Source organism: Bacillus rossius, chromosome 18 (genome assembly GCF_032445375.1).
Source record: "Bacillus rossius redtenbacheri isolate Brsri chromosome 18, Brsri_v3, whole genome shotgun sequence".
NCBI lineage: Eukaryota > Metazoa > Arthropoda > Insecta > Phasmatodea > Bacillidae > Bacillus > Bacillus rossius.
The window spans coordinates 12,415,520-12,443,225 of record NC_086345.1 but is presented as its reverse complement, the minus strand read 5'-3'; the positions used below and the strand labels follow the sequence as shown (position 1 = coordinate 12,443,225).

General features: G+C 36.4%; 1 protein-coding gene across 1 annotated transcript in view; it reads left to right on the top strand.

Moving 5' to 3' along the window:
- The window catches only part of LOC134541375 (potassium channel subfamily T member 2), a 284,414-nt gene that overhangs the window by 118,148 nt on the left and 138,560 nt on the right, over nt 1-27,706 (top strand). The window contains 3 exon segments of the mRNA XM_063384799.1: nt 10,773-10,847; nt 13,456-13,539; nt 16,436-16,530. Of these exon segments, the coding sequence (XP_063240869.1) occupies nt 10,773-10,847; nt 13,456-13,539; nt 16,436-16,530 (254 nt within the window).

Below are 27,706 nucleotides of genomic sequence, written 5' to 3'. Positions count from 1 at the left end.
TATTGTAATTTTTTTTACATGTGTTGAAGTAAAATCTTTGACCACCTAGTCTCGCTCATAAACACATGACAGTGTAATAAATTACTTAAGGTTATAAAAACATTTCTTTAAAATACAATACTGTTACGAACGTAAGAGACCAGACCGCGATGCCAGGTTCGCAGCTGGCTGGCGGCCCTGCACGGCTACTGACGTCACGCGCTGTGTTACGTTACGTAAGGCATACCACACGCACCCGGCCGGATTACAAGGGTCGTCGCTGCCCTCTCCTTCCTCCGCTCCCCGCGCATCGTTCTTCTTCGGCACTTTTATCTATCGCTGAGCGGCCTTGAGAATTCCGCGGGGCCGCCGCGCGGAGTGGCGTGTACAAGCGACGCTATTCTCGATGTTTCGGGCTTCGGGTCGGCCCTGGGATGACGCGATTCATCCCAGCTTCTCTCGTCAGTTCGAGGAAGGACGCCACAGACTATACTTAAAGCAGCGGCGCCGGCCTCTGTGGTAGTTTTTTATTTGGTGACAAAAGAGTTTCGTGGGGGGTGTGCCGCGTGAGTTCCGTGGTGAGTTCCGCGACGGGGGTGCGGCGAGAGTTGCGCGGAGTGCGGCCCGAGTGTCGAGTTCCGAGCGAGTTACGAGCGAAGAGAAGTGCGACATCGGTGACTGAGTGGCGCGAGACTGTGTGTGTGTGGACAGTCGTGAGGTGAGGGGGCGAACCACTGTCGAGCCCAGCTCCAGCGAGGAGTGCGAACTGCGAGAACTTGCCATCTGCATAGTGTCACACAAGAAGCTGACAAATAATTAAAAAATTTTTTTTTTTGGCAAAGATTTAAAATATATGTTTTTGTAGATATTCGTCAACGTGGCGCATGTAAATGTTCACCTTCAATTCACGAAGAAAAATGGATATAAAGTGTCCATATTTGCCTTAAATTTCACATATATCTAGGTACGTAAATTCCTGGATGTTGAATTATCTTAAATTTAAAATTAATTCGCAAGAACCATTTTCAAGTATAAAAAACTAAAAAAAAAAAATAATTATTGTAACTTATTCGGCAAACACACACTTTCCAAGTGGAATTTTACCCTGTGTGCAGGGAACATGGAACTGGAAAGTCAGAATAAGGAGTAAGTATATTATATAAAGAAACAATCATCTGGAACTATTAATAACGTTTCGTTGGTACAAGGTGCATTCGCCATTAAAAGTTCCATTCAATTACAGTGTGGTTTATAATTGGAAGATTAATTACAGAGCAAATATAATTTCCAAGCAGGCTGTATTATTCACGACCGCGTTAACTAATTACCTTAAGCGCTCTTTTCTTTAGCTTTGAAACAGTTCTACTGACAAGTGGCTTGCCTTGCAGCGCAAACACCAGGTTGTTTGTGTTTCTGCGTCAACACCGCGCTAACGCTTAATTAGCGTTTGCCAGCGTAACGGGATAAATTCGCAGTAAAGGAGGTTTAAGTGAGACGTTTGTTAGTGTTGTCTAGACCAACTTTCTCTCTACAAACCAGTTTTTCTTTGCTTGAAATGTTACATTATGAAGATGTTACGTTTTTTTTTAATAATGCTTTAAATTTCAATTATGCTGTAGAAATATTTTGCGGTTCACAAAACTTATATTTAAATGTCCTGAGAGACGCTTCATTGAGAACAACTGTTTTTATGGTATAAAAATTTCCAAACAAAGTTGGATGTCACAAATGTTAAAATTTTCAAAGACTGTGATATATAGTCTATCTACGTTATTACGTATGACAGTCGTGAATACGAGTAAAAAATGAATACAATTCTAAATACGGTAAGCAATTTGTAGCAAATAGCTTCTTTCAACATCAGGCAATTCACTTTATTGTTATAATGATTGAGTAAATAAAAATTTGAAAATCAAAAGATAAGAAACTGCTCTGAAGTAAAAATATATATATATATGTGTGTGTTCATACAAAGCTGTCGTTTTTCATTCTTTACATCTCCGTCTAATCTGAAGACTGAAAATCGCGGAAACTGATTTAGCCATTGATAGAGACCGGAAAAATTCGCGGGTTCAATGACCTCCAGGATAGACTCTAATATCCTCTACACACTCGGGCAAATGCCAACTGTGCATTGGCTGCTGACTTGTGAGTCGTCTCGACTGGGTGGCCTGTGATTCGACACTTCTATGAGTGAGGGTCTCTAATTGGCCCTCAGTCCTCCAGATTAACAGTGAACCAATGGCAGAAGCAGCACTAAGGTATAATCATTTGAATTTTAGCATAACACGAAATGAACCCGCGAATTATTCAGGTATCTAGCCATTGAGTAAGAATATGCAGCCTTCTGACCCCATGTTCCAAAATTTGACTTTTAAATTTCGGGGAAATAACTTTGTTGTTGTTGTTGTTGTTGATGTCGACTTCCATCCCGGGCCAGTGATTATGGTCTTTGTTTTAAGCGGCTTCCCTAAATCACTCTAGAGAAATGTTGGGTTGTTTTAACATATTTACTTGTGTTATATTAGCACCCAAATTTCTCAAATCACAAAGAGTACCTCGAATACACCACTCCAGTCCAAATCTTGGTCTCAAGTGTCAAAAATAAATTAAAAACGTATAGAAATATAAATAAACCATGGTGACAAAATATTCAGTCCTTCAAATGTTCGTTTAATAACTTACTTCACTGAATCACTATATAACGTTCTTGTACTTACATAATTACATGTCAAATGTATAATATTTTGTGAAATAGTGGTACGATATGTACGAAAGAAAAGCCCAAATTGATTTCTTAAACTTGACATGACATGTTGAATTTTTTTAATATACATTCAAGCCAAAATATATTTTTTAATATCTTTCCTCCTATCTCAAATCTTCATCTTCTAGTTATTCTATCTAATTAGAGCGTTCGTGGATTCGACCAGTAGTTCATTCATATTAAATCTTTGCTTTATACATTTTACACCGTTTCGATAGCAACATTTAAAAAATAATTTTAAAACCTAATGAAAGTTTCAAAATTATTATTTAGGCCTCTTTGTTATTTTTACATTAAACTATACGTTTGCCGTTGTTTTATAATATTTTCGGAGAAATAATAACAAAAAAATAAATATTATTATTACACTTATCCTGTAATTAAAAAATATATTTTCTTTGCATTTAATTACATTGCGGTATTTCAAAATTCTTCATTTCACGTGAGTAATATTCGATCCTTTGTTTGTTTATCTGAGCTGTTAACACGGTATCACGGCTATCCTTTATTGCAGAATTCAAGCTCTGGCTACTCCACTCGAACACAAAGAGATAAGACAAGAAATGAAAAAATGCCTGCGTTTTGAATAGCTACGTGGTATTTTATTACTGAGTGTTCTGTAAATATTTATTCATCTTTTGAGTAAAAAATAATAATTTACACAAATAGGTGTGGTATGTGTTTAGAAGAAGCTTCACAATATTTTATGTTGTTTATTTCTGGTTCTCTTTGTGTTGATCCGTTTGTTTTCCAACACCAGTAAAAAAATAAAATTTCAATACTAAATATTATGAAGAAAGTGTTATGTTACACCATTTTGTGATCAATCTGCTTAAATACTGGTCAGAAATTTTAATATTGTAATATTTCAATGCATAATATTAAAGTTGTGCCTATACATAAAGTTTATAATTTATTTTTTCTTTCCTGTAACAAAAAAAATATGTGATTTAAGAGTAAAAGGTATTTATTTTAGCTAAAAACATAAGCTGAAGTTTTATTTACGTTATGAAGGCGATGAATTTTAACTTGCCGTTTTTTTCTGTCAGTTTGTGTATTAATTTTATTTAGTGAAAAAATTTTACAATCTTAGCCAGTTTGATTTGCTTTCCTCGACTTTATATTATGATCATGTGTTTCCAATTTTTAACGAGAGAGATCTTCAAATTAAGTTCCGTGAATATTCTTTTTATATATGTCGCTAGTATTTAATATCACATGCCTAATTCGTGGATGATAAACTTATTATGTTTCTCTAGTATTTTAGTATTATACGGTAGTAATAAACTCGTGTTTCTCCGTGCCTTAAAAATCCATGGAAGTTTGAATATGTTATTAAAAATATTGCTTTACCTATTAACATTGCATTAATAATTTCTATAATAGAATCATTATGTATTACCAATTATTATTCTAATGTTTTCAAATTCCTTTATTGAAGTTAATTTTCAATATAATATGAGCAAATATTAATAATCATAATAAAAAATATCTAATATTTTAATATATTTTTAAAAATGGTATTCTATGAAAGGTTAGTGAAAAAATTAATAACTTTAAAAACACGATATTATTATTTTTCTTATTTTTTGAAAATATCGATAGAATTTTTTTATTGATCCATATTGCATTTTATATATTAGTTCATTTTCTATATTTACATAAAATAAATATTTTTACAGTTAATGTAGCACCAGGAAAAGTAATACACTTTTAACTGAAATCGTATAAATATTAACTGTGTCCTGTATCCTGTACAGTGTTTACTGTGTGTGTCCATTGCTTGTCCTGTATGTGTACTTTGTATCCATTGTGTGTCCTGTGTGTGTATTGCATGTTCGTTGCGTGTTCATTGCATGTCATTTGTGTGTATTGTGTGTCAATTGCGTGCCCTTTTCTTTTGTCGATTGTGATTCCAATCGTGTTTCCTTTTCGTTGATTCTGCTTCCGATTGTGCTTCCATTTCGTTTATTGTGCTTCTGATTGTGTTTCATTTTTTTTTAACGTGCTTACTATTAATTTGTCGAATGTGTTTTCTTTTTTGATTGTGCTTCCAAATGTCCTTCCTTTTATTTTGGACCGTTCAGTCTGTACTCAGGACATGATTGTTATTGTGGTTCGGAGATACCAGGTCTAAACGTCTGGCAATGGATATGGCCTGTTTAAAATATTCGTCGAGTATCTTAAAAAATACCTCTTAGATCGGAGACGCTTGGTCTATAGCCTAACATTGTGCAATACCAGGTTGGAAGGCGCTTAAAGTATCAAAAAAATAGTCTTCAACGGTAGGAATAGCGACAACGTATTTATTTCGACGGAGAAGTATCTTGTATAGAGTTATTTTTCGTAGAAAGAATGTTTGTATCCTCCACGAAAGGTAATGAGAAGCAGAATTTATATTTTATTTTAAGGTTTATTTACACTTATCATTGTCCGAGAATCAGACCAAGAACGGAAATCTAATGAGACAATCTTACATTAATAGAAGATATTTTTAATGATTTTTTAGAATTTTTCTGAATTTTTATGTTAATAATTACGTATTTTCAAGATGGTGGCCATATAGGCTTGCTGGAGGCTGGTAAGCTAGGAACCTAAGCTGATTTTTTTTTTCACCTTAAATTATTATTTCTGCATAGTCCAGGTATAAAAACGAGGATAGGAATCGATTGGGTCAATCATGATTTTAATAAGTGATTTTTTTGATGATTTTTTAATTTCTAGCTAAATAATTACAGAATTTCAACCTCGGGGCCAAGACAGGCGACATGAGGCGGGCACCCTTGGCAATAAATTATCCCTGCACTCTAGCGGACAAAAATTAAACTAATATGGCTTCAACAAACTTTAGCAGATGGCATGTGTTGAACTATGTGACACAGAAAAAAAAAACACCGATAATATTCTTTTGGATTCGTGTCCGAAGTAAAGTGAACTCAAAAGTGTCCGCAAAACTCACGAAAGATCCCTGGAAAATTTGTAAACCAGCAGGTCTTCGAAGGTGGAATGTGTTTTTTTTTATATGTATTTTTTTTACGGTTTTGACAGGGTCTTAACTTCAGCAGGTGTCAAAAATAAAATTTAAAAAAAAATTTAACGCCCTCTGGTGGTTCTCTCTCTCTCTCTCTCTCTCTCTCTCTCTCTCTCTCTCTCTCTCTCTCTCTCCCGTCTGTTTCCATTTCGTCGCGAATGACGCGTCCCTCGCAGCCGTGAAGAGTAAACTCCGTCCCATCCTGTTCTCGGGAAGGACGACCGGGCCCTGACGCTTCACGTAAACGTCCTCGGGAATTGAGGGTCCTGTCCCCCGGGAAGGACTCGTATCGCCCGAAGGACGCGGAGGCTGTAAAGATGCGACGCAACCACCCGAAGGTCCCTAGAGGGTCGCGCGCGCGCACCAATGATGGAGCACAGAGACCTCCGCCCAGTAGCAGTCGACGGGGACGAGCCACAACGCCGAAATGCCATAACGCCGAAATGCCAAATTGACCACAACGCCGACAGTTAGAAAACTGCTGTGTACCACAACGCTGAATTACCACAATGCCGAAAAATGTCATTGCAGGACTGCCACAAAGGTTAGGTTAGGTTAGACTAGGTTAGGTTAGACTAAGTTAGACTAGGTTAGGTGAGACTAGGTTAGGTTAGGCTAGGATAGGATAGGCGAGGTTAAGTTAGGTTAGGTTATATTACGCTAGGTTAGGTTAGGTTAGGTAAGGTTAGGTTTGATTGTGGTATTTCGGCGTTAAGGAACATTTAAGAAAAACACACAAATTCATGCAGTTGTTATTTCGGCGTTGTGGTACAACAGCAGTTTTCCAGCCGTCGGCGTTGTGGTCAATTTTGACATTCGGCGTTATGGTATTTCGGCGTTGTGGTAACGACCCGCAGTCGACCATCGCACAGCCGAAAGCCGTCTAGAAAAGGGGGGGAGGGGAATCCGCCGTCTAGGGGGGGGGGGGGGGTGGATCCCTCCAGTCCGCTACCAGGGGAAGAGAAGGATATTCCGTTGAGTTTTGAGATTATTATTTTGCAGCCCGTGTTTACCCTGATAGAGGATGAAAATTACAATATTTCAATAATAAAATCATTGGAAAAAAAAGGGGGGGTTGTCTGTAAAGTCGATTTACGGACGATAATTTTTACGTGATAACGTCATAAGAAAACATTGATGCATATTTTTTAATTTTCAAATAAATTTTTACGGTTAGATGCGTCACAAGCCGAACGCTTAGGCCGATCGTGCCTCTCTCTATCGCCTTGTTCCGCGCTCTATCTTTGCACGCTCGGATCAGGCGGACGAAGCAGTTTGAAATCAGTTTTAAATTTTAAATTAAATTTTCCAAGATGGCAAATTCTTCCCCGCAGACAACTTTATTGCGTCTTGTATCGTGTAGTTAATTTTACAAAAATGACACACTTTTTTTCAAGGTACAGTTTTTCATAACGTATGTGTACTACTAATTCTTTTTCGTTTATCGTGTTTCTTCTACACACAAATATCCGAGGTATACCATTATGTGTTGCAATGTTTGCGTAAATGTTAATGCTATTTTTTTGAAGCTATACTTATTTAGGAGCGTTATGATTAAAATGATTAGAGTGAATTTTCACGATGCGCGGGCACAATGTAAAGAAATTTTCACAACGGTAAAAAAGGCTACGTACAAAAATCGAGGGTAAACACAAATAAAAATTATATATGTGCTTTTAAATCTTATACTTTAGTAATTAATATTGATTACTGGTCCGTATGATTAAAAACATTTATTTTTGTTAATATTAGTCATATAAACTGTGTTCATATTTTTTTCAAGTGTATTAATAACGTGAGTTTGTGTTCTCGTATGTACAATTAATTTGAATTATAATATATTACATTATTATTTAATAAATAATTTAAAAAAATTATATTAAATATTCAGCATATTTATTTATTTACATAATTAAGTAATAGTTTATCTCGTTTATTTTACTGAATTAAATAATAAATACTCTACGAATGTTTATATTAGTACCTGAATATATAATGAGTATTTATTTAAAGTTTTTAATTGGTTAACAACCAAAATTATAACATCACACCAGTGCTTTAATTTTTTTTATATCCATTAATTATTTGCATGCAAAATTTAAGATAGTTTGTTTATTACTCCAAGTAAGTATAACTTCTATAGAGTGCATATAAGTTCACGCGCCTTTTTATTTTTAATATAAGTGTCTCGTGTTGGTAGGCATTGCAGATGTCGGTCGCAAGTATTTAGCACTCCAACTCATGTATCTACGTAGACGTAGTAGCCCTGAGAACGTACTTTCGCGAAATGATGAGGGTCATGCAAATTTCGCGAAAAGATTCCGAGACTAGCTGGAAGTTAAAACACTGTAGCATCTTCCGCGTTTCGTGATTATTAGAGACCTGCAAAATTCGCGGTTTCGATGGCCTTCAGGATAGACTGCACATACCCCTGTACACTCGGGCAAATAACGCAAGTTCATTGGCTGCCGACTTGTAAGTCGTCTCAGCTGGTTTTTCTGTGATTCGATCCTTCTTTGGTTGAGGGTTTATAACTGGTTGAGATTCGTCCAGATGAACAGTAAGCCAATAGCAAAATTATCTGAGGTACATGTGTTTGAATTCTAGCCTATCACCGAATGAATCCGAGAATTTTGCAAGTCTCTATAGTGATTAGGTGATTTTTCTTTCAGGTACATGTCGGTTGTCACAACACCAATCACAGTAATTCATTGCGGAAGCAAACTCGTCCTAAGTGGCTCGGTCAAACAAGGCAACGACTTATCTCGCAGACGGCCGCCAATGACGAGGAAGAAACCGCTGTTGCGGGTATACCTTGTTGCAGTCTAACAGGCGTTCAGATTTTCTCGCGTAAAATGCCTGCCCCTATAGATGTGTCTCGCGTGGTTCGGCGTTAGGAATTTTTCCGCCTATAGAAGGCTACAAATAAGGCTGGGTTTCCCCAGCCATGTGTGTTTTTTGATTTTTCTCCCGATTTTCATAAAAACATAAACATACATTTCAAAAATTGAAACTATAAAACCTTTTTCTGGTATATGTATGTAACCCTGATCGTAAGTCCCAAAACATTTGACTTCTTCTGAGTGGCATTTTACACTGATAATCACGTATACACTACAGTTGTGAATATTGTCTTAACTTTAACAAACAACTGGTGACGCGAAGCCTGTATCTGGTGACAAAACTTGCAACAAAACACTTAAATCAATGCTATTGTGGTGAAACTTCAATCTTTATTGTCTTTCAGAAAAAAAAATTGGTTGTCTGTAAAGTCGGTTTAAGGACGATAGTTTAACGTGACAAAGTCATAACAAAACATTGATGAAATGATTGCATAATTTTATGAATAAAATTGAATTATTTTTTATTTTAATAATAAAATAATAAATACTTGAAATTATACTAATAATCAGATTTAAAATGCAAGAATTATTAATCTTTATTGCCTAAATTGTCGTTGTAATAAGCAATGAAAACCACATTAACTTTTCACTTCACTTTATAAACAGTCGAGTGGGAGAGAGATAGATGCGGCGCAAGCGTACAATGAGCGTAACGGAACCATGTGCGTAACGGGACACTTTTTTCGTGCGTGCAGCCGGCGTTCAAATTTATTAGACGTTGTCACGTCAAAATTGTAGCATGTAATGGCATTTACACAGCGTGCAGTAAAAGGGGAAGCGTGTTGTAAAGCTGCTATTTAGGCACCCCATCACGCGTCTTGTCAAGAATAGCGTTCATACATACAGGCAATGTTATAAGGTGAATAGTGATAATAGCGAAATAACAGGTAAACTGAAGTAAAAACACCGCCAATCACCGAAATGGATGTCCATACATCACATAGCACCGAAATACTATGATAAACACATAATGACGCGAAATTCGCCTCAGTGACCTCGTTGTTTCATTAAATAAAGAATGTTTTTGCATATATCTAGAGTTTAGGTTTTTATTTGAAACCCTAAAATAATATTTTCTAAGTAAAAATATGTATTAGTTTCGAAATGTCGTATTTAAAAGTGAATAATAACAGTCTAAAGCTGATATTATACAAATATGGCTAAAGGCCTATAGAGAAACATTGCAAGTACCTAAACGTTTAATTATAAAGATATTAGGATTTGAACATTGCATAATGATTTTTGTTTTCAATATTGAAAAAACCTTAAGACGGTGCAGTTAAAAATATGTTTAGGTGATCTTAATTTTTTTTAATTTTTAACGTTTTTGTGAATTAAGGAAATATTGAATGGTTCAGTTGCAGCTTTTTGTTCAACATTCATCAATATATGTAGAACTCTTTCATGTACACAATTTAAGCATCTTAAATGTTGAAGCAGTTGTTAATAGTAATTGTGCTCGATATATACTTATAATTAGCCTTCATGTGTTTTAACTTTTAATGCCAATACAGGCGAAATTCGTTTATTTTAATGACAAATTTCACTTTTTTACAACACCATAAATTCTTGGCTCTACTTATATATCATTTCTAATGACAAATTAAAATATGAATAACTTTTTACAGTGGCGTACTTTACTAGCATTTACGATATGTCAAAATTTCACATAGTTTGGGTATAAAATAGTTGGTTTATAAGTTAGATACTATATAAAATTATTTAAACTGCTGTCTTGAAAAATACTGTTTTCGTGACATAATTTCATATGCCCCAGGTACAGATAAGTTAATAAGATTTGCTGTGTAACAACATCAATTCGTTTTTTTTTTTTCATAGAGCCTTTGTTTTACGGATTTTATTGTTCGTCACAAATAAATAATGTAGAGTTGTCATATAGAAAATTTATTTTCAGAAAACCGAACGCTGTTTCTCTACTCTTCAGAAGGTATTCTATTTTTTGTTCTAGTGGAAAAGCGCGATATTCTTACATAATATATTTTTATTTGTTCTGCTGTGTCTGTGTAACAATATATAGGTATAGCTTAACAAATCAATATTAATATAATTTATTTTTATGTTATTGTTTCAGGGTAACATCTGGCAGACGTTGCTGTCATTCCACTTTATCCTGGAGCTGGTAAACACCATTCCGTTCATTACCACGGTAAGTCAGAGAGTATAACATAATTTTTCATCGGGGTAAATATAAATTTGAGTATTCGTGGATGTGTTTCCATCATTTCTTCCTTAAGGGGCCCGCCTCGTCAGGGGTGTATGTGTGTTAGTGAGGCGGGGTGATAAGCGCGACGCTCGCTGGTGCTTCCAGCGCGGTATAGCCTCTAAGCGCAAGGCTCTGAACTGGCGCGCATTCGTCTCGTCGTCACAGGATAACTGTGAAATTTGAGCGGTGACCGTAACATTATATGGAGGAGAAATGAAGATAAAGGTGTTATGCAAGCCCCTTAAGTGCTTTCAAGAATCTGTACTGATTGTTTTATGCCTAAAAATTACTCTGAAAACACGCGTTTTAGGCATTTTAACGCTTCTAAAAATACAGTTTAAAAACATGATCCAAAATTAAAAGTACTTTTCGGGCCTCAGCGAACTCTTAAATGCTATTCGTAAATAGGCCCCACTCGGATATCTTGAGTAGTTTTGAAATCGCGTTGTTTTTCCTGAAGCTCTGCGCACCGTGTGTGTGCCCAGGTAGGCGGGCCCCTTAATAGGGTCTAATATACAGTATGTTCATAAAATAGTAGTATTGACTGTAAACGCTGTAGAGTGTTGGTTCAATGTTACGATTCAAGAGAAACTTAAACAGTTCTAGACAAGCGCATGCGCGAATACTAATTCGTTGTTTCCTCGCTTGCAGCATGAAAGTATGTCTCTTTCCCCAATTACTAGAGGGTTAAACTGTAAAACTTTATTTGTAAAAAGGATGGAGCCCCTCCCCATTGGAATCTTTTTTGCACGAGAGTGGTTGAACGTCGAAGTCCCTGACCGTTGGATTGGTCGTAATGGTCGAGACGACAGAGCTCTTTTTCGCTGGCCTCCACGTTCACTTGACATAGTTATAGAAGCAACAGCCTATTAAATTCTGTGTCCCAACTCTGGCAAATCATTAGGTAGCGGCGAAACGTAGACACGATCTTTTATAAAGCCGCAAAGTAAAAAAAAAATTGGTTTGTCTGTAAAGTTGGTTTACGAACGATAGTTTAACGTGACGTCATAACAAAAAATTGATGAAATGATTGCATAGTTTTATGAATAAAATTGAATCATTTTTATTGAATTATAACTATTTTGTATGGATACAAAAAAGGAGTTAAATTAAATCTACAATTTAATTCATATATTTACTTTTATTTGCACTCATTAATTTAAATTCCTTTGTTTATTACTTTAACGAAGAGATTATTTTAACTATAACATTTATACATGTTTGCTATTTAACTTCTTCCAATCTGTGTTATTCTGTTAAGGATAGGACGATGATAGGAAAAGTAGGAAACGAATGGGAGTGTTTCAAGTTTAATGTGCCTCGAAAAAGTCAAATCGATGTTTGTTCCAATCGAGTGGAAGAGAGATAGATGCAGCGCAAGCGTATAATGAGCGTAACGGGACACAGCGTAACGGGACAATGTGCGTAACGGGACAATGTGCGTAACGGGACAATGTGCGTAACGGGACAATGTGCGTAACGGGATACTTTTTCGTGCGTGCAGCCGGCGTTCATCGATTTATTATAATTTGTCACGTCAAAAAAAATTTCACATGGCGAACGTGCCATCATAAGGTCTGGGACTTAATCGTTCAACCACTCTCGCACAAAAAGATTCCAATGGGAAGGCCTGAAATTACAGACTCACTCCAAGCAAACTGCATAACCAAAAAACGCTTTACGTCTAGGAGTCGCCATTTTGCGCAGGTCACGCTACAAAGAGAGAAGAAGACGGCAAAGCAGTACTCTCGCATGCGCTCATCCAAAACTTCTTGAGTCACTCTTTCAATTGTGGCCTTGAACCGAAACTCTAAAACGCTTATGGTTAATACTATTCAAAATTTTGTAACTGGGACGTTCTTTTGTAGGCGTACTGTACTACTGGAGACTTGTCTGTTCGTTGCAGGGACGTCGGAACAGGGGGGGGGGGGGGGCAGCAGGGGCGAGTCGCCCCCGTGCTGTTATGCATGGGGGGGGGGGGGGCGAGTGTAGCATTTATACCCTCTCCTTTTCCCAGAATAAATGTTTGGTCCTAGCAGCATTTTTCTCAACCAGTAGTTACAAAAGTTGCATTGGTGATCACAATGATTAGAAAATCAAATTTATGATTGTCATCATACTGTAAAATGATTGCAAATTCGTAGATGGTATTTTATTTGAATTGTACATCTACTGTCAAAGTATCAAGCCATTCTATCTGTTGACATTAAATTCCAAGACCAAAGCTAAGGGGTAGATCACATGGGTTAGGTTATTTGTCACCCACTACCCACGATATTTTAATCCTTATTTAATACATACTACGTCATCAAATTCTTGGAATGGTATATTTAATATTTTGGTTCGGAAACTCATTAAATAGCACAATTTTTCATCTAAAATTCCAAATTTTTCCGGGGGAGAGCCCCCGGGCCCCCCGCTCTAAGACTGAGGTAAGTGTGATACATTTTTTCGCCCCCCCCCCCCCCCCCCCAACGAAAAGAAAACGTTCCGACGTCCCTGGTTCATTGGTTCGCACACCTCACGTATAATGTGCGTGGCGCTGTTTCAGCTGCTGTGGCCTCCTCTGAGGAACCTGTTCATCCCTGTGTTCCTGAACTGCTGGCTGGCCAAGCACTCGCTCGAGAACATGTTCGTAAGTAGGCCTACTGTTCGCGAAGCTTTCACGAGCGAAAATTCCTCGCTAAAGGAGCGGCTGCAATTTTCGAGCGTTGCGAAAAATATTCAGATCGCACGAGAGGAATTAGTTAGGTACGGGTTGGGGGGGGGGGGGGGGCCGCCAGAACAGGAGACGGCAGGGAAGAGGTAGAAAAAAACGCAGCATATTGGCACACTTGCATACTTGCACACTTGCATACTTACACACTTGCATACTTGCACACTTGCATACGTGCATGCTTGCATATTTACACACTTGCATACGTACATGCTTGCATACTTTCTCACTTGCATACGTGCATGCTTGCATACTTACACACTTGCATACTTACACACTTGCATACTTACACACTTGCATACTTACACACTTGCATACTTACACACTTGCATACTTACACACTTTCATACTTACACACTTTCATACTTACACACTTTCATACTTACACACTTGCATACTTACACACTAGCATATGTGCATGCTTGCATACTTTCACACTGGCACATTTCCACACTTACATACTTGCATACTTGCATAATAGCTTATATAGCGCTCGCCTACTTGCATTTTTTTTATCTGTGACTTTAACCAAAGAGAATTACGTATCCTATAACTACGGACTGGAAAAATTCGCGGATTCAATGACCTCCAGGATAGACTCCACGATCCTGTGCATACTCGGGCAAACTTCACCTGTTCATTGGCTACTGACTTGTGAGGCGTCTCAATTGGGGGACTCGTGATTCGATATTGCTTTGACCGAGGGTCTATAATTGGCCCACAGTCCTCCATACTAACAGTGAACCAATAGAATAAGTTGCATAAAAGGTATAATTATTTGCATTTTAGCATATCGCGAAATGAATCCGCGAATTTTTCCGGTCTCTACCTATAACTAATAATATAATAAGCATGGAGTTTCAATTCTGTCGCGCGCAGACTCCACGCACACACATATTTTTGTTTTCAAGTTAAAGAAAATACTAGAACAGATATTATACAAGATGCTATTGAATGTTCGTGCTATTATTTTTATTTAATCAGTGTAAAATAGACGCTTTCATTACCACAACTAATATGTAGTTTGTAACGACAAACATAAAATATTTTTATAAGCCTCTTTCAAAATTAGGTTATAATGTAATTTTTTGTTTGTTGAAATGAAACTTCTTTGCTGAGAAGGTAACAATAAAGTATAGAAGTATAAATAAAAATTTTAATTTTCGTTCGTTCAAAATCTTAAATTTAATTTTCTTAATCGATTATTTTGTATTTTTGACGCGAAATCGCATTCGAATACGTGCGTATTTAAATATACCTATGTCGTACCTGTTTCAGGTAAAAAGATAGATAAACATATAGTTAGGTAAAAAGGTATATGTGAATTAATGTTTGTGTGTTCGTCTTCCGTTTTTTAAAGATGAAGATAGGAAGATAAAGATAAGGAGATAGAGATATACAGAGAGAGCTATACAGAGGTACAGAGAGAGACAGATAGGGTGAAATATACATATATATATATATATAAATACATATATATATATAGAATTGTAGAGAGAGAGCGAGGGATAAATATATATAAAGAGCAATGTATATATATGTATGTGTATATATATACATATATATAGGAAAATGTATTGAGATATAGATAGAAAAATATACATAAAGAGACAGAAAGTGATATGGAAATATATGTATATATATATGCAGAAAGATATAGATAAATAGAGATGTATAGATACATTTATATAGAGATATAATTGAAGTGATATTTATAGAGCGACATATATAGACACAGATATATAGAGATACTTTGTATGTTTAACTACTTAAAACAAATTACAAAAAAAAAAATTAAAGTGGCACAGCAATGCATCACGGGCATTAGCCTGGTTTTTAATAAATGAAAACTTGCTATCAATAAAAAAGTAAAACATTTTTCCATTGATGAAATGTTTTTAAAATGTTTGTTACTCGCCAAACCATTATAATCTCATAAAATACACTGAATAAATCAAGATTTTTTTCTCTAGCAATATTGCTATTCTTTTTTTTTTGTCTTTTTATACATCTGAATAAAAGTTGTTTAAATATATTTTACTTTGTTGCAGATAAATTAATTGTCAAGCATAACAGCTATATAATTTAACAAATTTCTAGAATATGAAAACGATTTTAAATATTACTATCATATATTTAACAAATTAACAAAGCATTGCATTAGTAATTGTAATCGATTGAGGCCATTCTATAGTAGGTATAGTTCAATTAGAGAATATTTCTTGTCGAATTGTAAAGTTATATTTAAAATTTAAAAAAACGTTTCTTTATTTTATTCTAAAAAGAAAAATCAAATGTCTTCGGTTATTAGGTTTTCTCTCTCAAACTATATTTTAATCGTGATGCAGTTATGTGGCTATGAATCTGTAAAAAAATTCCTCGTTTTAACAAATGGTTTTTAAATTTAAACGTTTATATATTTGCAATTCTCTAGCAAAAAATTGCAAGTATTTTTACATTTGCAATTATTCGTTTTAAAAATTCCTTGGTAGCAATATAGCACCAAACATCCAATTTTACTGACGTGAAGGCCTGATTGTTTCAGTAACTTTCCCCCTCATTAGGCCAAATAAAAAAATAGGAATAAAGTTTATGCAAGCTTTTATTCTGAAGTGGATTTTATTGGCACTACATTAGGTTTTTGAGAATATACCTTAAACATGTTCCTGGTTATATGTTAATAATGTTTAACTTCATATTGTGTTATATATTCTGCCGATTTGATTTGCGATATTTTGTATTTCATAAGTAAATTTTCTGTGATTTATTAGAGACTTCATAGTAAATGTGTGTGTTTTTTTTCTGTTATTTACAGAACGATTTACACCGAGCCATGCAAAAGTCCCAATCAGCGTTGTCTCAGCAGCTTATGATCCTTTCTGCCACCTTACTGTGCCTAGTATTCACAAGGTAAGACTTAATTGTTTTCTATGGCTTATTCTAACTGCATGCAAAGATTTTCTCTTAACCCTTTACCTTATTATGGGTCTTATAGCATTGGTAAACCAAACCCCGTTAACAACATTTCTTTTCCATGGAGGTAAGAATTTAGGTAGCTGGTAAGTGCATACTTTTCCATAATAATGTAGCCAGTAAAGATATCATTTTGAATTGCAAAATATGGAGTAAAGTTGCATTTTTTGATACGGTCTGTATACACGCCCTCTTGAAATAAAGAAAACAAGGTTTTGACCTTCACTCACGTGTGCGTTTTCAGCCAACTTGAAAAAAAAACTGCTCATTAAAGCTTTTTTTCAGTTTTTCCTTAATAACTCGCTCCCAGTGCATTTTAATCAGAAATTAATTTTTAAAGCACATTCAATAATTTACTGAAAGTTTCATGCTTAACATGTTAGAAAATTCTGAACATGTGCACAGATACAGAACAGTGAAAATCTGCAAAAAAAAAAAATACAACTTGTCAACGATATCTTTGGTTTTATATAAACAACGTTTTATTTCGTGTTCTTGAGTGCAAAATGCATAGTTACCAATCCTGTAGAAAATTGTATTTTCTACAAGATTCCAAAAAACGTTATGTTAATACTCTCAAAAGATGCCGAGGAACGTAAAACTAATCACATTCGTGAAATTAGTATGGATACTGCAAATTCCTTTCAGTATTTAAATTGCAATTCATGAATGTAATATATTTTATTTAATATGTATGTAATATAAACGTGATTTCATATATGAACTACATAAACGTGCATGTAATACATGAGATTAAATGCAAAATTGGGTAAATATTTTTTTTTTGTTATGAGAAACTGAAATACCTATATTTACACATTATTTAGTTTTGAAAAACATCAAAAATTTAATTTGAAAAAATACAAAATATAAGTTAAAATCTATCTTTTTTGGTTTTGATATAGGTTTTGTTAATATATATAGTTCATCACTAAGGCGAATAAGCAGTAGATCGTCTAACTCGTTTTATTCTGGTTCATTACCGCATGACTTAAATACAAAATGAATACACACGGGGACCATTCGTAAATAAAGCTCCATTTGATAATTTTTTTTTTGAAATTAGCTCGTAAAAAAAGTTTTCATTGGCAGTTGTAGTTTACTACATATCTACTTCGCATTTGTACCTTCCATACTTTTGGTGGCGGTAGTGTAGCTGGGTAGAAACTGAAAAGGTACCCTTTCCGATTTCTTAAAATGCATATTATTTTCTGCTTTAAAATCGTGAAAGGTATCCCCTCTAACCTAACCTAACATAACCTAACCTAACCTAACTTTTCCGAGGGGATACCTTTCCAGTCCATATTTGTATCAAAACCGAAACATTTTAAGAAATCGGAAAAAATACCTTTCCAGTTTCTACCCAGCTGCACTACCGCCACCAAAAGTATGAAAGGTACCCTTTACACAATATTGGCGTAGCTGTGTTCATAAAGTTGGGGGGGACAAATAATGATTTTGATGTCATGTAAACCCATTCCCCTCTTACTAAGACGGGGGGTCCGGGGGTCTTCCACCGGAAAATTTTGATTTTAAATGTGCAAAATAGCGCTTTTTAAGCAGTTTTTGTATCTAACCATAGGATACATCGATGTTAAAATTATTATTGTTTCCTTAGGATAAAATTTGAGAGTGAAGAAATTACAAATAAAGTTGGGCAGAATAATATTATAAAATAAAAATATCACGGTCTAGAAAGTTGGGGGGAACAGTCCCCTCCACCCAAAACGTTCAGGGGGACACGACCCCCCTGTCCCCTCCGGCTCCTACGCCCCTGCCTTTACAAGGGGATACAATTCAGTCCCCCCCCCCCAACCCTACGGTGTTATCAGGGCCGCAACTAGGGGGGGGGGGGCAAGCGGGGCATACGCCCCGGGCGCAAAGCTGTGGGGGCGCCGAAATCGCTTGCATTGTAATTCCTACTACAACTGGTAACTAGTAAAACGTTTTTTAACTTGCATGCCAGGAATGTCTAATCTTATTTACAATATAACGTGTCAACATATTTAATGAACAAGTCTAGTGATTATACGGACTACTTTATGGACATAGTGGGTTCATGCATGGAAGTTACAGTAGCACAGAAACTGTTACATGTAGGTATGGAAAATGCTTAAATAGCACCATTTTTCCGTGGGAGGGCCCCCGGACCCCCCCCCCCCCGCTTTATTGGTGTGGTATGTGCAAAAAAAAAGGGGGGGGGGGCGCACGAATCCATTCATGCCCCGGGTCCCAGAGACTCTAGTTGCGGCCCTGGGTGTTATGCATGGCGCCGTTAGAGGTGAGGTCTAACGCGACATGCAGACAGTAGGTACTGTGGCCAGGCTTGTTCTGCCCCGGAGCTGACAACTGGTCGACGCCTGTTCTACGACTTCTTCTCCCCACACCCCACCCCCCCCCCCTCCTAAAAGGTCGCCACGTCACGCTCCACGAACCGTCCGCGAGACACGCACGCCCCATTTGCCAAATGAGAGCGTAGGGCGTGTCGCCGGGCCGGGCGCGAGATAGCGCGTTCGCTTCAACCCGGGGCACCGGCCATAGAACAATGGAGACAGACGTGGAGGTGAGACTCTCGCGAAGGAAACTGAAACCATACTTTTAAGCGACTGTGACGCTATCTTTTGGGTGGGCCCGTAACTACCAGCCAAAAAGAAAAATACTCTGAAGGTTAAAAAAAAAAAAAAATCCAGAGTGTTAGGATTTAAAGTAAGTAAGTAAGTAACTAAGTAGTTCATTGGCACAGAAAATATACATTAAACGGCGCCTAGTATGTGATGCTACCGTTAATACAATGCGAATCATTACGTTCTCCAGCCACGTAGGCTATTTCATGTTACTTATTCTGAAAGTAATCAGGAAAAAAATTAGGTTTAAAATGTAAATTTAACTACTCGACGGCTAATTGGTTAGTGACAGAGATTTAAACTGTACGCGAAACACTTAATGTTCTATATGAATTAGTAACAGATGCTGGATTTCTGGTGTGCCCCACCACAAAATACATGGCTACTTGAAATAAAGAGTGTTTTTATTTTTACTGGTTTGTTAGCCTGGTAATAGCTGATGCATTACTTCTCACAATCAATATGGTTGCGTTAGTGATACATTATGAAAGCTACCATCTAGCGGGTGGGGCAAAAACTACTTCAAAAACTAGGTCGCAGTCCCGGTGATTAGAGTTCCTCCCCCGACCACGGGGTTGTCGTGCCAGCTCATTAATGCATTCAGAGTATACGTCGTGAATGTATCGGACTTTTGCACGCGTCGCACCACAACGCCTACAACTAGAAAACTGCTGTGTACCACAACGCCGAATTACCACAACGCCGAAATACACTAACGCCGAAAAATGTAATTGCAAGACTCCCACGAAGGTTAGGTTATACTAGGTTAGGTTAGACTAGGTTAGGTTAGATTAGGTTAGGTTAGGCTAGGTTAGGTTAGGTTAGGTTAGGCTAGGATAGGCGAGGTTGAGTTAGGTTAGGTTATATTACGCTAGGTTAAGTTAGGTAAGGTTAGGTTTGATTGTGGTATTTCGGCGTTAAGGTACATTTAAGAAACGCACACAAATGCATTCAGTTGTTATTTCGGCGTTGTGGTACACAGCAGTTTTCTAGCTGTCGGCGTTGTGGTCAATTTTGACATTCGGCGTTATGGTATTTCGGCGTTGTGGTAACGACCCCGCGTAGTGAATACTCGCGACGTAGTGTGCGCAGACAGTCCTGAAAAATAATTCTTTTCTCCATGACACGTTTTTGCGCACCTTCAGCTTTCTTAATGAATAGCAGTGAATGTGCGTACTTTTCAAACGAACAATCCACCCGAAGTGAACGAAGGGTTTGTCGTGCTTCCATGCAAAGAGATAGGATATCTAGAAACCGCCCTGATTCAGACTTCCAAATTCTTTGTTCCGTTGTAAACCGGGAACTAGCAAAGAGGAAAAAAATATATTGTTTTGTTGCAGATTGAACATGCTCTAAAAAAATTTGGTTGTCTGTAAAGTCGGTTTACGGACGATAGTTTAACGTGACAACGTCATAACAAAACATTGATGAAAAGATTGCATACTTTTATGAATAAAATTGAAACATTTTTATTGAATTATCACTATTTTGTATGGATACAAAGAAGGAGTGAAATGAAATCTACATTTAATTGATAAATTTACTTTTATTTGCACTCATTAATTCAAATATCTTTATTACTTTAACGAAGATATTATTTTAACTATAACTTTTATACATGTTTGCTATTTAAATTCTTCCAATCAGGTAATTCTTTTGAAGATAGGACGATGAAAGTAAAAGTAGGAAACGAATGGGAGTGTTTCAAGTTTAATGTGCCTCGAAAAAGTCAAATCGATGGTTGTTCCAATCGAGTGGAAGAGAGATAAATGCGGCGCAAGCGTACAATGAGCGTAACGGGACAATGTGCGTAACGAGACACTTTTTCGTGCGTGCAGCCGGCGTTCATCCATTTATAAGACGTTGTCACGTCAAAAAATTTCGTTTACACTTCAAGATGGTTGTGATGACGATGATGATTCTGAGACGAACACGATGCATGATAAAACCGAAAGTGTAATTTTTAAATATTCAGTTGTTTAAAAAAATATGCTTGAATGAATGATAAATTAACATATAAAATTATGGTCCCATTATCGTAAAAAAAAAAATTACTCAGTATTATCTCGAAAAAACGTATTTCATATAGGTCTATGCAAAAAAATGACCATAGACATGTGTTGCACAAAGTTACATTGATTTTCTTGGCAAATGGTTTCCAAATGAATCTTTTTTAAAAATACGGAATACTAGATAATGCCCGGCATGCGTTGCAATGCCTCAATCAATTTTTTAAACGTATACTAAGCATCTCTCTTTATCTCTCTAATTCTCTATATCTCTATGTATATCTCTATAACTCTCTCTATCTTTCTATTTATATCTCTATCTCTATATATCTTTCTACATATATATCTCTATATATCTTTCTAGCGGACCCGACAGACATTGTCCTGCCCAAATGTACATATGGAGGTAAGTATTTCTACGCTGGACATTTTGTATCTTCTCATTATACATACCCCTCCTCTTGGGCACGCCACTGCCGTTACCAAAAACCTTTCCCATGTTTACGCAGAAGGCAACAACAATGCAAAAGCCCGTTGCCATGCAGGCTAATTATCAACAATGCTTGGTTTTTTTTTTTGCTTTTAAAGCGTGTTTTTTTAGTTTTTTCTTAACTCAGAATCGAGATAAAATATCAAATTGTGAATCTAAACCATTCTCAAATCCCCGTGAACTCACACAAAAAATTTCATCAAAATCGGTCCAGCCGTCTAGGAGGAGTTCAGTGACATACACACGCACACAAGAAATATATATATAAAGATTTGTTTCTTGCTGTTGGTTCAACGGCCACGTCATCTCCTCCTCTACCAGTTCCATCCACCACTCCCCTCAAGCGATCGGAGTTTTCGTAACGCTCGAAAATCGTAGCCTTCTCAGCAAAGAAGTTTCACTTCAAAAATTAAGGTTTAGGTAATTTGTTTTACTTGTTAGTAGATAAGTTTCAAGTGTATTCTGCTGAGTAACTTCCTGAATCGGCTTCCTGGCGCCATTAGATAACTCCCCGCGCCAAGAATCCGTTGGTGAATCTGGCCACGAAAGGCTAAGAAGATATGCTAGTGAGTTGGAGCAGCGGTTTCCAACCGGTGGGTCGCCACCCACTAGTGGGTCGTGGAAGGGTTTTACAGGTGGGTCGCGACTCTATCCTAAAACTATCAGAAACCATCGAATAAACCATCAGGAAAGATAAGAAAAATCGAAACAAATAGAATTGTGTGCAAACACACACATATATATTGTTGAATAAATAACAGTTTTGCTACAAAGTGCTTGTATTTCGTCAACCATTTTCAAATCAGAACATAAATTGTTTATCGATAATCAATCGGTATCTTTAAAAAAAGCATATATATGTGTAATATTTGATGGTAAATTATACATACTTAAGGAAGGGATACGATACAAATAAGTTTTTTTTTACTCCACCATGGACCGTTAGACCGTGGAGGTATTCCTTTAAGGAAAGGTGGGTCGCCAGCTGAAAAAGTTTGGGAACCACTGATTAAAGGGGCCCGCCTCGTCAGGGGTGTATGTGTGTTAGTGAGGCGGGATGATAAGCGCGACGCTCGCTGGTGCTTCCAGCGCGGTATAGCCTCTAAGCGCAAGTCTCTGAACTGGCGCGCATTCGTCTCGTCGTCACAGGATAACTGTGAAATTTGAGCGGTGACCGTAACATTATATGGTGGAGAAATGAAGACAAAGGTGTTATGCAAGCCCCTCAAGTGCTTTCAAGAATCTGTACTGATTGTTTTATGCCTGAAAATTACTCTGAAAACACGCGTTTTAGGCATTTTAACGCTTCTAAAAATACAGTTTAAAAACTTTATCCGAAATTAAAAGTACTTTTCGACCCTCAGCGAACTCTTAAATGCTATTCGTAAACAGGCCCCACTCGGATATCTTGAGTAGTTTTGTAATCACGTTGTTTTTCCTGAAGCTCTGCGCACCGTATGTGTGCCCAGGTAGGCGGGTCCCTTAAGAGGATTCGTTGTCAGTACAGAGGCGAGACCTGGTACTGGGGTGGACTAGGCGAGGTGATCCCGCGGTGTTTCACCCCTGCCTCGTGTAGTGCAGGTGAAGGGACAGCAGAACACGGTGCTGGTCCGGGGGAAATATGTTTTCCCGAAAGAGAAAGATCCCCTCACTCCGCCGAGATTCCAACCCGGCTCCTATAATTCACCAGCGCCTGCGAGAATCTACAGCCGTTGAACCAACAGCGAGAAACAAATAATATTCTGTACTTTTACAAAAGATTCCTTTGGAAACCAGTTGCCAAGAAACTCAATGTAACTTTGTACAACACATGTCTATTGTCATTTTTCGCATACATGAAATACGTTTTTTATCGAGATAATACTGAATAATTTTTACGAAAATGGGAGCAGGATTTTATAAGTTAATTTTTACTTTCATTCAAGCATATTTTTTTTAAACAATTGAATATTAAGTAATTACACTTAATTTGGGTTTTATTATTCTCATAAAAGTTTCCAGTTAATTCTGGAAAATTGCAACGTTTAAGTAATAATTCAAAATGGCGGCCATGGTACACTTCTGCGGCCAATGGCGGCCTGTCCGTGGGGAATTTAAGCCACTTTGTGAACATTTTGCTTTTTCTCAGGCAAAGGTCTTTTTAAGGTTTTTCGAATTCAAAATATTGGAAATTTTTCTGAGTTTTTTCTCTTGAAAATGTTATATATTTTTTTTAAATTTTTGTTGGTATTTAAAAACTGGATTTTTTTGGCGGATTTTGGGCAAATTTTGCAAATTTTGAAGGTCAAAGTTCAAGGTAAAGTTTATCCAAGTTGGCCACCGCGATATCATAATCCAAGATGGCGGACTCCGATGCCGCCTCCACTCTTCCACTCCAGGGCTCGAACCGGCCAACATATAGGCCTACTACTCGTGTTCTTGGTAACTATCCCAAACATTATTTAGCATTCTGTTACTGAAGACGATTCAAAGGGGGCACAAGCTGGCACGGAATTCGGCACATCCTCAACATTTTTTAAGGTGCGGGAAAGCTACGCAGGTCACACTTTTGTCGGGATACATCTGAAGCTAGCCTTGGTAAATAATATCTAAACATTTCACATTATCTTCGCCAGGGGCGTAGTCAGGGGGGGGGGTGTTTAGGGGTTCTAACCCCCACCCCCTTAGCCATTATTTTTTTTTCTTATCCGAAAGCAGGTTAGCTAAAAGCCTGGGTGTCTTACTGCTATCACCGGCCACTGCACTGGAGGGGAAGAGTAAGCGAGCCCTACCGATTCTCCTTCTCTTCCCCTACCCCTGTCGCGAGCAGAAGCTATAAGGTTATGACGCCGTGACGAGTCCCAAGCTTTCAAACATCTTACACCTACTGTATTTAACCAGCGCGGTAATTATAAGCAGGTGGTGACTGGGTAACTCTTCAAGCTAAAGCTAATTGTTTCCAGGAATAGGCCAGTTCTGCCGAAACCCAACCATTTTTATATCTTTTTTTTTTGTATTGTCGATCTTCGAGCATGATTAATGATTTTGAGTGGGACGTGGACCAGGCACTTGGATTGAATAAAATATCTTTTATTAATTTCTTACTTCATCACTCAAACAATTTTTTATTAAAAAATGAATAATATTTTTTACCATTACAATATTTAAAGTCAAGTACCGAAAACTGCTCAAATAGCACTATTTTACACCTTAAAATCCGCTTTAATAGGGGGGGACCATGCTTCTTAACCCCCCCAATTCACAAATCCTGGCTACGCTACTGGTCTTCGCCCAAGACGCTCCTCGACTCTGGTATCGGACAGAGGTAGAAGAGCCCATTCTCTCTCTCTCTCTTTCTCTCTTTCTCTCTCTCTTCTTCCTTTCAGACCCCACCAACACTTCCTCTACAAACTCCGATAAGCTGGTGTTATGTCGTGGCACTCGGATTTCCTATCTCGTCTGGCACAATTCTTGAGTTTCCTTTTTTCTCTACTGGGATTTTCTCCTATGGTAAGAGGAGAAGACGGAACTTGGGTGAAGAAAGAAGTGGGAAGTACGCTGCCAATAAAACCACAAAGAAATACAAGAATAGTTCCTTTGTTTTTCTTCTAAAAATTTGATGCATTAGGATTTCAGAGACGAGAGACGGGTCACGAATTTTTTTTTTTTATCGTTTAATGTAATTTTTACGTTTAAGGCACAGACTACACATTAAGGGGGTGCCTCCCATTTCAGGTCAAAATTTTATATTTACAGTAATTACAGATAAACTTGTAGACCTTTTCAATTGTTTAACAATCACGAAATGAAAAATATATATAGCATATACTTTTTGCATAATTAGCTGCCAAAATTACATTATTGACGTTTTTGGGTTGTACAAATAAGGAGAATTTAATTTATTTCAGAACTGAAACTTTTTAGGTTTAACTGCAATGCCACTGGCTACCTCATGATCTGGTTTGCATTTATATTACAAAAACTCATTTCATGTTTCTTGGCTGTCAAAATAGTAACAGATTTTAAGAATTTTGAAATGCCAGGTAAAATTAATTAATATTATCTGAAATAATTTCAAACCATTTCTTGAAGTAGCCAGTTGAACCTAAAAAGTTTCAGTTCTGCATTAAATTAATCTCCCCTTATCTGTACAACCCAAAAACGTTAAAAATGTAACTTTGGCAGCTAATTATGCAAAAAGTATGCGCTGTATATAATGTTTCATTTCGTGAAAGTTAAACAATTGCAAAGTCTACAAGTTTATATGTAACTATTGTAAATATAATAGGCTACTTGACCTGTAATGGGAGGCACCCTCTTAAAAAAAATTTTAAATGCCATAACATTGCATCTTTTGACAATATTATTTCAATCATTGTTATACTCAATTATGAGTTAAATTTTTAAACCCAATGACCTCACATGTTAATTATGTATAGCAGCAGATCACACACAACATAGGACGTTTTTATTTCATTATAAACTAATCTTTAAGAAGCCTAATTAAAAAAAAACATTAAATATTGGAAATTAATAACGGCATTAAACCGTCTATTTTCTCTATTAAAGGTCTGTATCATAAATTATTTCGCGTCTTGCATTTCGTGTTTTTTAGACATTATTATTAATAATTTCTTAACATTAAGACATAATAATTCATAAGAGCCTTTTTCTGCTGAACTCCGCCTTATTTATAAACTATAGAAACCTGATATTTGTAGGGTTTTGTAAGAAAACAATTTTTTATTTATATCCATATCTGTATGCTACATGATTTCATGGTTTTAGTGCTTGCTCTGACTAATATAAACATTGCTTTTAAATTCACAAAACTATAATAATGATTTGTTACGTAGAAAAAAAACTTTTATACTTAGTTAAATATGATATGACGAATTCATTTAAAATCATATGCAAGTATAGGAAACATTAGAAGCAAAATAATAATTATTGGACACTACAGTGCCTAGCAAAAGCTTGAGATAGAAACTTATTTCTGATCAAATTAATTAGTTGGTAATTTTTTTTTAGTTATCATTTATTGAATATTTTGTGAACAGAGTAATCTTAATTTAAAAAAAATTAATACATTTAGATTTCAAGATACTTTTTAAAATGTATATGCTCTATATAAAATCATACCTTTTTAATTACCAAATATTTTGAAAAAATTAAACCATATGATTGATTTCAGTATCGATTTTTTTTCAGCATTGTGATACTTGTAAAATTATTTTTAAAAAATAAGAACATTAAAATTTTGTTTACAATTTGTTTTTTGCATTTAAAAAAATCATTTTTCAAGTATCACAATACTGAGAAAAAAATGGATACTGAAATCAACCATATGGTTTATTTTTTTCAAAATGTTTGGTAATTGAAAAGGTAGGTATTTTATAATAAGCAACTTAAATTTACTATTTTATCTTGAAATCTAAATTTCGTATCGAATTTAGTTTCTTTTCTTTTCTTTAGATATATTTATCATGGTCTCCACTGTTAACAAAATATTCATGAAATGATAACTAAATACAATCGAAAACTAGGTAATATTATATTAAATAAGTTGTGGTCTTAAACTTTTGCTAGGCGTTGAACGCCTCTTCGATATCTAGATCATTGAAAATCAACGATGGGCGATGATATGAGAAAGGAGCATTGATGGAATTCATTGGCCCGGAAAACGGGAGCACCCGGAGAAAACCAACTGGTTCACGGCAACACCTCGTCACGTGTTCTCGCCCTGATTGATCTCTAAGAGCCTATTGGTGGGAGTAAAACTAAGTTGCCAATCGACCACGTTGCCCCAGAAAACACTAAATTATTTTTGCGGCAATTTTTCGCAGTCCAAATGGTTGAAAAAAAAAAAAAAACTATTTTTAATCCGTTATTTGTTGACGTGACAACGACTAATAAATCGATGAACGCCGGCTGCACGCACGAAAATGTGTCCCGTTATGCACATTGTTCCGTTACGCTGTGTCCCGTTACACACATTGTTCCGTTACGCT